The 13,212-nt window shown below is 38.7% G+C and overlaps 1 protein-coding gene across 21 annotated transcripts in view; it reads left to right on the top strand.

Moving 5' to 3' along the window:
- The window catches only part of Ptk2 (protein tyrosine kinase 2), a 265,206-nt gene that overhangs the window by 216,178 nt on the left and 35,816 nt on the right, over positions 1–13,212 (top strand). For 19 of the 21 annotated variants that reach the window (XM_033760874.1, XM_033760884.1, XM_033760882.1 and 16 more), the window contains 3 exons: positions 1,952–2,038; positions 7,638–7,775; positions 8,458–8,589. In XM_033760874.1, the coding sequence (XP_033616765.1) occupies positions 1,952–2,038; positions 7,638–7,775; positions 8,458–8,589 (357 nt within the window). The remainder of the gene's footprint in view (positions 1–1,951; positions 2,039–7,637; positions 7,776–8,457; positions 8,590–13,212) is intronic. The other 2 variants (XM_010639200.2, XM_033760881.1) reach the window with 1 other exon arrangement.

Below are 13,212 nucleotides of genomic sequence, written 5' to 3'. Positions count from 1 at the left end.
AAAGGGTAGGATTTAGTGTTTTTTAGTATATTCAGAATTATGCAGTCATCATCACAATGAATTGTAGAACATTATTATATCACCTCATGATAAACTCCAAACCCATTAGCAGTTCTCCCTCATTTCCTCTCCTTCCATGCCTGGTAACCATTTTTTCTCCCTGCTAACTTTCAGTTCTTCCTGTTCTGTGTATTCCATATTGAATCATATGATAGTGGATTTTTTTGTGACTACCTATTTTCACTTGGCATGTTTTTTAAATTCATCTATGTTTTATTATGTGTCAATACTTCGTTCCTTTTAATTACCAGCTAATATTTCATTTATGGATATATTGCATTTTGTTTATCCATTCATCAGTTGGCAGATATTGTTCCCATTTCCTAATAAATAATGTTATTAAAAACACCCATTTAAGCCAAAATAAAATCTCTTAAAAGAAATGAATATTAATGTATGTTTTTGTGTGGACATGTTTTCATTTATTGGTGTGTATACCTAAAAGAGGAATTTCAAGATTATATAGTAATTCTATATTTCATTTTCTTGGGATATCTTCCACAGCAGCTACTGTATTTTATGTGGTTTCTCCACATCTCTGACTTGCTTTCTTTGTGTGTTCTGTCTTTATTATTATGACCATCCTAGTCATTGTAAAGCATAGCTTATTGTGGTTTTGATTTGTGTTTCCCTGATGTCCAAAGATGTTGAATATCCTTGCCATCTCTGTATGCTCTTTGGGTCTACTCAAGCCCTTTCTTTCTTTCTTTCTTTCTTTTCTTTTCCTTTCTTTTCTTTTCTTTTCTTTCTTTCTTTCCTTCTTTTTTTTTTTTTTTTTTTTTTTTTTTTTTTTTTTTTCCTTTTTTTTTTTTTTTTTTTTTTTTTTTTTTTTTTTTTCTTTTTTTTTTTTTTTTTTTTTTTTTTTTTTTCTTTTTTTTTTTTTTTTTTTTTTTTTTTTTTTTTTTTTTTTTTGTACCAGGGATCAAACTCCAGATCTTGGGGTTGCAAAGCAGGTGGTTGAACCACTGAGCTAAATCCCCAGCCCACTCACATCCTTTCTTCTGTTTTGTTTTGTTTTGTTTTTTGAGACAGGGTCTTACTATGTAGTACAGGCTGGCCTCAAACTCAGTGATCTTGCCTCTCTGCCTCCTGAATGCTGGGATTATAGGCATGTAACATCATGCATGGATCTTTCCTCACTTTTTAATTGGATTGTCATTTTAGTACTGTAAGAATTCTTGGGCCAGGGATTTAGCTCAGTGGTTCCACTGCCTGCCTAGCAAGCTCAAGGACATGAGTTCAATCCCTGGCACCCACCCCCCCACAAAAAAAGAATTCTTTATATGCCCTGGCTATGAATCTCTTACCAGATAATTTGTAAGCATTTTCTTACATTGTTTAGGTTATCTTTTCACTCTCTTGATGGCATTTGCAACACAAAAGTTGTGAGGTTTAGGGGGGGAGGTTGTGAAACAGTCTCACTTTGTAAGCTCAGGTTTAATCAGTTGATTTTGTATTATAGCTAAGAAACGATTGCCTAACCCAGAGTTACAAAGATTCACTCCTGTGCTTCTAAGACTCTTAAAGTTTTAGTATATGTGCTGCCAAAATGAGCACAACTCTTTCAGTTTTAGATTTGACACTGGGGATATAGCTCAGCAGTGCAGTGCTTGCCCAGCAGGTGTGAGGTCCTGAGTTCCATCCCTGGTACAAGAAAATAAAAAAGATTCATGGTCCAGTTAGAGTTAATTTTTGTGTATGTTACGAGGGAGAGGCCCAACTTTTTCACATGTGGATATTCACTTATTCAGTAGTGCGTGTTGAAAAACTGTTCTTTCCCCACTGAAATTTTTTAAACTTTTGCCACCCAAGTTCTATAAGGAAATACCTTTTTCTTTGACATAGATGTACCAAAATTAAAAGATTCATTTATATGACGCTTTCTTCACAGCCCAGCAGACCTGGTTATCCTAGTCCAAGGTCCAGTGAAGGATTTTATCCCAGTCCACAGCACATGGTTCAGACCAATCATTACCAGGTATGTAAGTCATTATAGGCATAAAATGTGCTACTTAATTGTCAGCACTTTTGGTGGGGGAGTGTGTAATATAGATATTATTTTCTTACTTGCATACTTATTTTCCCAAGCAGAAAGCTAAGAAGTGGTCACCCTAGCTGTTTCCTAAGTGAGAGGCCTGGGTATTCAGTGTTTGGTAAGGTGGGACAGTGTCTCCAGGAGTCGATAGGCTGATTCTCTCCAGCCATAGATCAAATGGATACATACTATGCCAAGGTAATAGTGACCTGCAGTTTTTCTAGAGGGAAAAAATAAAATTTTTAAGTTTTTGTTAGTTCAGACTGGCTTTGAACTCACTATGTAGCTCAGGGTGACCTCAGATTTAAGGCAATCCTCCTGCCTTAGCCTCCCAAGAAAATGTGAAACTATTGCAACAGAAACCAGTTAAGATCCTCTGTAGGCAAGTGGGGAAAGAATGTTGAGTTTACAGATATCCTGCAATTAGAAAAGATTATCTTTGAAGAAAAAGACATGAAGCAGAATAAATAACTTGTATTTTATTTTTGAAGGAAGTGTATTAGCTTCTATTAAGATGTAATTTGGGCCAGCGATTTGGTTCAGTGGTTCCGCCACCTGTCTCACAAGTACAAGGGTCTGAGTTTGATTCCCAGTACCCCCCCAAAAAAAAGTAATTTACTTGGAATAAAATGCACAAATCTTAGTTTTGACAGATGCAAGCACCATTGTGTGCCATACCCCCATCACAATAGAAAGCCTAAGAAATCTCCCTGATAACCTTTATTCCCCAGCCCAGAAGCAGCCATTCTTCTGATTCCTACTACTAGAGATTGATTTTGCCTGTTTACAGTTTTATATAAATGGAATTATATAGTATGTACTTCTAGAATTCAGCTCTTCTTACTCATTACAAAGTGTATGAGAGTCAAAATGCTATTGAGGGGTCAGTGTTTTCTTTCCTACCTCTTCACAGTGTTACTCAGAGCAAGGTTTAAATTAAGGCTTCCAGAGTCAGTATGGACAAAGATTCTCAAGTGTTGGTACTAGAGTACCAAGGGAAAATGTACAAAATATTTCCTTTTTTTTTTTAATAGCACAACATTTATTGGTACATTTTTGGTATACATAAGAATAACACTCATCATAGGGAATTTGCACCTGTACATGGTACATCCCGACCCTTTTCTTCCCCATTCTTCCCCTCTCTGTATGCCCCCTCTCCCTATGTACAAAAGCTTTGTTTCCTTTTTCTTTTTATTTTCACTTTTTTTCTTGTCCTTTCCTTTCTTTCTCTTTCCTGCCTCCCTTGTTCCCCTTCCCATTTGAACATTTTCTTCTCATTTCCCAATATATATTGTACATTTTAGTCCTTATTTCCACTTTTCATTTCATTTGTTTGGTACCAGGGATCGAACTCAGGTCCTTGTACTTGTGAGCCAGATGGCAGCACCACTGAGCTAAATCCCCAGCTACTTTTGGTTTCTTATACCAGAGAAACAATGCAGTATTTAAACGTGTGTCCAGTTTACTTCACTTAAGAGTATGGTTCCAAGGTCCATCATTCCTGGCCCTATCCATTTAGCTATAAATGTCTGAGGCTCATCCTTCTTTATGGCAGAGTAATACTCCATTGTATAAAGAAAACCGCATCTGTTTTATCCATGTGTTGGTTGAGGGGCTTTTGAGCTATTTCCAAGATTTAGCTGTTGCAAATTATGCTACTGTTTATAGTATGGATGTGCATATATCGCTGTAGTATGATGTCTTTAATTCTTTCAAGAAATACCAAGAAAAGGGATAGCTGAGTCAAATGGAACCTCTAATTTTAGATTGTTCAGAACTTGCCACACTGATTTCTACAGTGTTTGCACCAGTCTACACTCCCACCACAGCCCCTCCAGTATTTGTTATTGGTTGGTTTCTTTGTAGCATCCATTATTTCTGGAGTGATTTAGAATCTCAGCATTGTTTTCATTTGAATCTGAGGAATGACCAGTGTTGCTGAACATTTTTTCATATATTTATTTGCTGTTTCTACTTCATCTGAGAAGTGTCTTTTCATTTCAGATGCCCATTTTTGGATTGGGTCTTTAAATTTGGGGGGGGTCTGATTTTTTTGAGTTCTTTATATATTCTTGATAATAGTCCTTTATCTGATGAATAGCTGGTAAAGAAAAGTTTTTTTCCCACCCTGTGGTTTGTCTCTTCATTCTGTTGGTGGTTTCTCTTGCTATGCAAAAGCTTTTTAATAAGATGAGGTCCCAGTTGTTAATTCTTAGTAGTATTTCCCATGTGGTCTGTTCATGAAGTTTTGTTCACGAGGTCTTTGCCTACTCCTATGTCCTCAAGCGTTCTACCTATTCTGTCTTTCAGCAAATTTCGTGTTTCTCTTTTAATATTTAGATCCCATTTTGATTTTAGGTTAGTGCATGGTGAGAAAAATCCTAATCTAGTTTCAATCTATCTTCAGTATATAGAAAGCAAGATTTTCCAGCACCATTTATGAAAGAAGCTATTTTTCTTTCGGTGAAAGTGGTTCCTTTGTCAGAGATGGGGCGACTGAGTATGTCTGGTGTTGTTTCTGCATCTTCTAGTCTTTTCCATTGATCCTCAGGTCTGTTCTTTTGCCAGGACCATGCTGTTATTATCACAGTAGATTTGTAGTATTGTTTCAGGTCAGGGATTATAATACCCCCTGACTTGCCTTTGTTGCCCAGAATTGCCTTTGCTATTCTGAGACTTTTCTGGTTCCAAATGAATTTTAGAATTGTCCTTTCTAATTCTGTGAGACATGCTTTTGGAATTTTGATCAGTATTGCATTAAATCTGTATAACAATTTTGGAAATATGGCCATTTTCTCTATATTGGTTCTTCCTACTCAGGAATGAGGGATGTCTTTCCATTTTGTGATATCCTCTATGATCTCCTTTTTCAGAGTACTGTAGTTTTCAATGTAGAGGTATTTTAACTTTTTTTATTAGATTAATTCCTAAGTATTTCATTTTTTTGGATGCTATTGTGCAAAGGGTTGTTTCTCTAATTTCTCTCTCAGTTAGTTAGAAACTATTTCTTAATAGTAAAGCTCTTAGGTCTGTGATAGTTTAGAACAATGAAAGTAAATAAATTTCATGCTATGTACCTACTGTCTCCAGATTCCAATGTACTCATTCTAAAGGGGAGCCAAGAATATTAATGTTGCCAACCAGCAGTTCCCAGTTGCTCTGGGAAACACTGTTCTGAGATAGCCACCTACCTGCAGAAAGAGGATGAACCACTTTGGTTCCCAGGGCATCTGTCTGTTCCTCTAGTGGGAGCATGAAAATGAACTAGGTATTCCCCCCTATTTCTCAAGGGAGGAACTTACAATACCCTTGTTTACTAGTTGCACATGAATAGGAGCCAGAAAACTTTGATCAAGACAGTAGTTTGAGTTTCAGGGTGAGTTTGGGTAACCTAAGGAAGGAGAACTCACATCTCCATTGCTGTGAGATTCTAGCCTCTAGCAGATGGCAAAGTGAGCCAGGGACTGCCCCTGGGACTGTGCCAGGCTGTACAGGAAATCGAAGCTTAGTTGGCGGTTGAGTGGGAATTGGATAGCAGCACTGCCTACTTCCTGAGATGAGTGTCAAGAGAGTGAGTGCTGGCCAGAATAGTGATGTAGCCCAAGCACTTGTACAACTTGGAATTCAAGTACATGTTTGATAGTGGCTCTGTCCCACTTGAGTGGAAGCCCCTGAGAATAGGGACACATCTCTGATTCATTAAGTAGCTAGAGTAGTGTGTAAATAAAAATAGTGAATACATTAAACCTTTCTTTTCATTGAACATAAGTAATGCATTCTTAACTTATCCAAGCCAGTTCCTCAGTTTTCCTAGCTTGTCAGTAAGACCAGCTGTAGGACATTTCCTGATGTTACTCAATGTTCCTTATAGCCTAAGTTACCCTCTGATCCTTTCACATGTTCAGTGTTTTTTAGAAAACTGCCTTAGACCATTCAAAACCTCTTTGTATTGAAAACTCCTAGAAACTCTTTGGCAGTAATATATCAGTTTTCTCCAAAAATCATAGTGATGCTACATTTTTTATTTAGTAGAATTTTTATTAAGGTATTTTCACTCAGACTACAAAAACTTTCCCTATATTTTTCTTGAAAATTCATCAATTGGATACTATCTATAATTTTGGTATAAATGAATGATTTAATATAAATGGTATATAATAAATGTCTATAACCTTTGTTCAAGGATGCGTTAATGTTTGGAAATACGTACTTGGCTGTGCTTTGTGTCATTAAAACATTAACTTGCAGCCCTGACCATACCATACCAGAAAGCAGCTCGTGACCTGCCGAAACAGATCCTGATTCTGCTTATTCAGTCAGTCTCAGTCAATAGAGGGGCCCATCTCTGGAGACCTCTCCTCCCTCACCTCATTTTTCTCCTGCCTGGAATTCTTCTCCATGTCCCACTGAAAGTCAGTCTCTCTCCCCCTCTCTCCCTCTCTCCCTCTCTCTATCTCTCCCTCTCCCTCTTTCTCCCTCTCTCTCCCTCCCTTTCCCTCCCCCCTCTCCCAATCTCCTCCTCTCCTCTCTCTCTCTCTCTCTCTCCCTGTCCCCCTCTCCTCCTCTCCTTTTCCCTCTCTCCCTCTCCCTCTACCTCTTCCCCCTCCCTCTCTCCACCTCTCCCCCTCTCTCCCTTCCTTCCTCTCTCATTTTCATATCATTGTGAGAACTGGAGGGCATGACCTCTCCCACCATCAGCCCTTACTTTATTAGAAGACAACATCAACATGTTCATGTTTTTGTAGCTCTTACTGGGGATGGTGGTGGGTTGGGCAGCAAAGAGGGGTTCTGGAACCAAATATATTACAGCTCTTTGTGACTTCCTCATTGGTTTTGCACCCAGAATGTCTACTCTAAGCATTTCCATAAATCTAAAATTGCAAAGTAAATGATTTATCTTTTTCTAGTATGTTTGCCTGTGTTATCTAATGTAGCCATAACAGAGTTCTTTCCTTGAAGCTTTTATTGAAAATCCATTTCCTTGCCTTACTAGCTTCTACAGGCTATTCCTTGCCTCAGATTCCCCTTGATTCATATCCAAAGCCAGCTGTGTTGGATCTCTGATCCCTCTTCAGTTAATCACACCGCTCTTCCGTTCTGCTTCCTGTCTACAACTAAGCACTCTTTTTTTTTTTTTTTTTTTTTTTGAGACTTGCAGTGTAGTCTAGGCTACCCTTCACCTCACTATGTAGCTCAGGCTGATTTTAAACTTGCAACAATCCTCCTGCCTCAGCCTGACAGGTGCTGGGATTACAGGAGTGTGTCGCCATGCCCTACAACTAAAAACTTGTGATAACATTGGGCCCACTCACATAATCTGAAGTAGTCTTCCATCAAGGTCCATGATTTAGTCACATCTGCAAAATCCCTTTTTGACAAGTTGGGGGATATATTCACATGTTCAAGACGTTGAAACTTGGACATTGGGGGGGAGTGCTGTTTTGCCTACCACAGCATTCTTTAATTCTAGTTACTTTCACTTGTAAAGTAGAAGCTATATTAGGGCAGAGCATTACCTTGCCTCCTAACTCACTCACAGGTCTCTGGCTACCCTGGTTCACACGGAATCACAGCTATGCCTGGCAGCATCTACCCAGGTCAGGCATCTCTCTTGGACCAGACAGAGTCATGGAATCATAGATCTCAAGAGATACCCATGTGGCAGCCCAACGTGGAGGTAAACTGGATGTTCTTGGACTTTATCTCGTAAGCTTATGAAGTGCTGCTTAAGGCACCTATTATTTCTAAGTCCAAGACTATTTGATTTTGATGACTTAATTCTAAAACCAGGTACCTCATCTATTCATATCTTTCTGGTTTTGTGAATTTTTTTTACTAGAAGAAATACCCAAGGGGAAAGAAATAGTACAATCATAGTCCATTCGTTTAAAAGGCAGAATATAATTAGCATATATATTTGGTGAGAAACTGGTAGACAAAGCCTTCATGTCTAAGGACCATGTTAATTTTTACTAAATTTTCCTGGTAAAACAAAGACTTTCATATATTAAAAATTATTTCTTTGAATTGAAGAGAATCTGTAGTTGTCTGTTATTCTTGTTTTTCTCCTTAAACATGTTTAATGATTAATACTCCATAATGTGTGTGTCATATTTAAATTGCTGTTACTTTACTTCCTGGTTGTTTTGGCTTTTTAAAGTAATAAGTAGGGCATTCTTTTCATATGTTTGCATCATTTCTTAGAACAGACCCCCATAACTGAACTGTAATAGTAAATTTCACCTGGAGTAAAGAAGCTTTGTGTACAGCTTTTGTTGTTTTGCTTAATTGTTTTGGAAGACACACAACACAAAGTTGAAACATGTGAACAAACTTCGTCTTTCTACCTGTCCTTCCAGGACTCAGGAGCCTTGGACCTTCGCGGGATTGGGCAGGTCTTGCCAGCCCACCTGATGGAAGAGCGGCTGATCCGACAGCAGCAGGAAATGGAAGAAGATCAGCGCTGGTTGGAAAAGGAGGAGAGATTTCTGGTAATTGTGTTTTAGCACATTTTTTTCCACTTCTTAACCCTTTTTGGAGTCTACTGCATTACATATGATTACCAATTTTTGTATTTTCTAAAGCAGGAATTTGTTTTACATCTAGTCCCTAAAACTTGAAATATCAGGTTATTTGCTTTTCTTGGTTATTTTTTAGGGGTCAGTTCCAAGATTTTATAGAGTATTATGGCTCAGAACATTTTTGTAGTTTTTCATTACCACATTGTTTACAGTGAATGGATTCCTATAAGTGTCAGTGTGCGTGTAAAACATTGTGTCTCCATACAGCAGGGTGTATGACAAAACTGCCATGGATCCAGAGTTTGCCTCCCCAGCATTCTCCTGCAACAGCTTTGACAAATGCAGACACCTCCCCATCCCATGTGGACTTAGGAATGGGAAATGTCTTCCTTTAGGTAACCCTTGTCTACACTCCCTTCAGAAGTGGGACAGAGAGGAAATAGTGGGAAGAAGTCTCTTTGTGTTTCTAGAAACAAGGTTGTTTTGGACTTGTGGCCTCTGTTGCCAAGTACTTTTACGTCCTCAGCCTCAAAACTGGAGCCTGCAAGACAGGCATAGTGGCACATGTATGTGTCCCAGCACCTGGGAGGCTTCAATAGTAGGATCACAAGTTGGAGAACCTAACTAGACTCTTGTCTCCAAAAAAAAAAAAAAAAAAAAAATGGGGCCTGCAAGAATCCACTCTGCAAAGAAATAATGGCCGAAGAGAGCCAAGATTCATGTTCCTTTCACAAAGTCATAGTAACTACTGGAGGAGTCGTTCCTAATGCTGTGACTTGCTGAGCATTAACTGATAACAGCTCTGTTACATTTTGTGTTAAGGGTAAAAATGGAGAGTAGGATCCAGTCCCTTTTCTAACCTGCCTAAACTTTAATGGGCTCAGAAACATTTAAATAAAGAGGTAGTCGGTTTAGGTGATACTAATTTCAGCTATATTCTGTAGAATTCATCAATGTGTGATTTTATCTTTATCTTTTATACATGGCTTTCATTTCTTAAACTGTAGTTTAAAATTGAAAGCATCCTCCACACTCAAGCTTGGTGGAGTACATTTTAACCTGTGGGAGATGCTGGTACATTAATTTGCACTCACAGGTATTGGGGCTAACCTCAGCCTGCCTGCCCTTTCATGCACAGGTGCAAACTTGGAATATATCGATAACACTGGAAAGATGCTCTTTCTCACTGTTTTTTTAATTGAATTTATTGGTAAAACAGTATGGTTACATTCATTATTGGGATCTTGTACCTTTACATGTCTCACTATTTTTAAAATATAGGCCTTAGACGAAGTACATGAACCACATTCAGGTCTCTACCACATGGGACCCTCACTTAATAAACACCTTCTTCACTGTTAAACAGTAAGGAACCAGATAATAAGCAAGAGTAACAATATTATTTACGTATACCCAATATTTGCTACATATTGTTCATTTATAAAGCCATTTGATCATCACACTTGCCCTGTGAGGGACAGGTCCAAAATCCTTTGTCCAAACCCTTGAGGCCCATATGTGTCTCAGAATTGAGTATGTTTTTATTTTTGTTTACTTCTAGAAAGTTAATGTAGGGCTGGAGATTTAGCTCAGTGGTGTTGCACCTACCTCACAAGCTCAAGGTCCTGAGTTCAGTCCCTGGTACCAAAGACAGGGAGAAAGAAAAGAAAATGAAATAAGATCTTTTTATATACTGTATATATCTTTTTTACTATATATATCTTTTTATATACAGTAGCCTCCCAGAGTTAAAACTACTGATACTTCCATAGCAAAAGCCTCACATTAGTGCAGTTCAGTTTTTACCACCAAATTTCTTTGCTATAAACAAACTTACTATTTTTTGAAGAGGTAAGGAAATGGACATGCAGAGCAGTTACATAATTTTACATTGCTATTAAGCGATAAATCCAGAATTGAGAAGCAAGCACCCATTCCAAGGGTCTGTGTACAGCCTCCACAGCCCCTGCTGCATAACCTCCTCCTGTGCAGTGGGTGGTTTAACCATGCCTCTCCGGTGCCAGTGGATCTATTCTTGCATGAACTTGCACTGAGGTTATATGAAGTATGGAGTGCATTGTAATGACTAACAGAATTTCACCTAATGCTTTCAAAATTTTAAATTAGTTAAATTATGACAGATTTTGAAGTTGTAGCATAAGCTTTAAAATATAGTTGCCGTTCACTAATACTGGGTGAATCTATTTGGAGAGTGAATCTAGTCTAAGAATAAATTAGCTGTTCCCTTAGCCCTGTATCTTTTGGTTTTTTTGAGACAGGGTCTTGCTATGTAGTCCAGGCTGGCCTTGAACTCACAATATAGCCCAGGCTGCCCTCAAACTTGCAGTGATCCTCCTGCCTCATCCTGAGTTTTGGGATTAAAGGCATGTGCCACCTTCCCCTGCTGTTTGTTTGCTTGCTTGCTTGCTTGCTTATTTTGCCTCAGAATTAAATAAGAAAGGGCTGGGGAATGTAGCTTCTCCCAGACTAGGTTCAATCCCCAGTATGGGTTGAAGGGACCCTCAAGGTGTGCCTTTACTCTGCCAGCCGGTCAGATGCTGAGATTTTTTTTCTTTTTCCTTTGAGATTGTTTGCATATACTAAATTGTACAAATCTAAAGGGTTCTAATAAATATATGAGCCCATGTAACCCATGCTCTGTGTAGGATGTGCCCAGCTCTCTCCAGGCAGCCTCTATTATCTGCAGATAATCCACTTATAATATCGGGCAACATAGCCCAAAGTCATTCTTCCTGGTACTGTATCAAGTCCACAGGACAGCCTGACTGCCCACCTTAGTATGCCTCCCTTCCTCAAATCTGTTTATTGCTCCACATCCTTGATTTCTGTTATATTCCTTTTGTGATTTGCTTTAACCCCCTTATTAAATGACAGCATATTCTTGTAGAGCTTCAGCTGAAATTATTCCTTGTAGTTATTGAACTTTTCAGCTGTGTGTTTCTGCAGTTGTAGAATAAAAACTATTTTTAAAAAAGAAAAAAAGAATGCATTTGTTTCTTAGGATTTTATCTTGTTTTTAGTAAAAATTTATTATATGAAGCCTTTTTAACTGATTTCTATGGATGTCTCTCAGTGAATGCACAGTTGTTACTTTTTTAAAAATTTATGTCCATTTTCAGTATTGTTATATACTGTATGTTTCTCTCCTGAAGCATCTGTTGCCTACTTCATATTTTTTTTGTATGGTTCTTCATGAAGTGCAATCTTGCCCTTCTGTATTTTAAGGGTACTGTTTCTAAAGAGGAACCTTCTGAAAGATTTCATCTCAGGTGTGTGGTGAGCTTCCCTTGGGCTCCTGGTAGTCCTTTGTTCAAGGACTAATTCCTACCTATTTATAATTGGAAATACTTTTAAGATTTTTGTTTGTTTGTTTATGGCATTTAATTCTTAATTTAGTATTGCTTTCTAAACACCCTCAGCTGGACATTTTATCAGGACATCAAAGTCAGCAGGTCTTGAACTGGATTCATGAAGCGCCCCCTACAAACTTACCTCCACTGTTGTATTTTCATGTCATTCTCCTGATACCTCCTCTATACCATGTAAAAAGTATTGTTTTTCCTGTACCTTCCTTCACATTCACTGTCACCAGATTATCTTAGTTCTGATTTTTCTGGCTCTTTTGAATCTCTCTTCTACTGTCGCTTTTTCCTGTCTGAGTGCATCCACTCTTACATCTCCTCTGGACCACAGCTTCCTCGTGGGGCCCTACTTCCAGCTCTTTTTCAAGTATTTAGAAGGTCTTGATGGATAAGACAGGTGCAGTTCCAACCTCTGTTCATAGAGCTATCCTTTGGGTGGGGAGAAAAGGAAAGATAACGTAGAAAACAAGTCACCAGCGTAACTGCTGTGAGAAAAAACAGTGGGCAGAGAGGAAGAGTAGGTGACTGAGAAAAATCTGGAGACCAGAATGCATTCCAGCCCACAGGAGAGAGCAGGAGAAGGCAGCCAGTGAATTTGGCTGCTGTGGCCAGAGGCCAGGATTGCACCATTGGAGTTGACAGAGCCTGCAGAGGCTCCATGCAGCAGTGAACTTGGCTACTGTGGCCACAGGCTGGGGAGCACTACCTGAGTGAGGAGACTGAGGTTTCATTCTAAATATACTAGGAAACCATCAAACCTTTAAGCAAGATAGTAGTAGCCACTTGGCATTTTAAGAATGTCAGCCAGTCAGGCAGGCACAATGACACAAACTTGTAATCCCAGCTCCCTGGGAGGCTGAGGCAGGAGGATCAAAAGTTGGAGCCCAGTGTAGGCAAGTGAGCAAGACCCTGTCAGAATGAAAAAAGGCTGGGGATGTAGTTCACTACAAAAGTCCTGGGTTCAATCACCAGTACTGCCAAAAAACAAAAACAAAAACAAAACAACAACAACAAAAAAAAACAGAATCTCAGTTACAAGTACATACATTTCAATCTAAAGATGTTCTGATAGAGATAGAAGCAGGATTGGGAACCACTTGGGTCCATATGGTAGGTGAGTGCAATTGGAGATAAGCAGGTACAAGAGCTAGGAAGCATTCAGAAATGGGGCATTTCCAGCCTGAGGCAAAGGTAAGTTTTCTTTTTTTTT

The sequence above is a fragment of the Fukomys damarensis genome, unplaced genomic scaffold (genome assembly GCF_012274545.1).
Source record: "Fukomys damarensis isolate Sample0158 unplaced genomic scaffold, DMR_v1.0_HiC HiC_scaffold_5, whole genome shotgun sequence".
NCBI lineage: Eukaryota > Metazoa > Chordata > Mammalia > Rodentia > Bathyergidae > Fukomys > Fukomys damarensis.
Note: the sequence above shows the minus strand (reverse complement) of the source record. Positions and strands in the feature narration are given on the sequence as shown.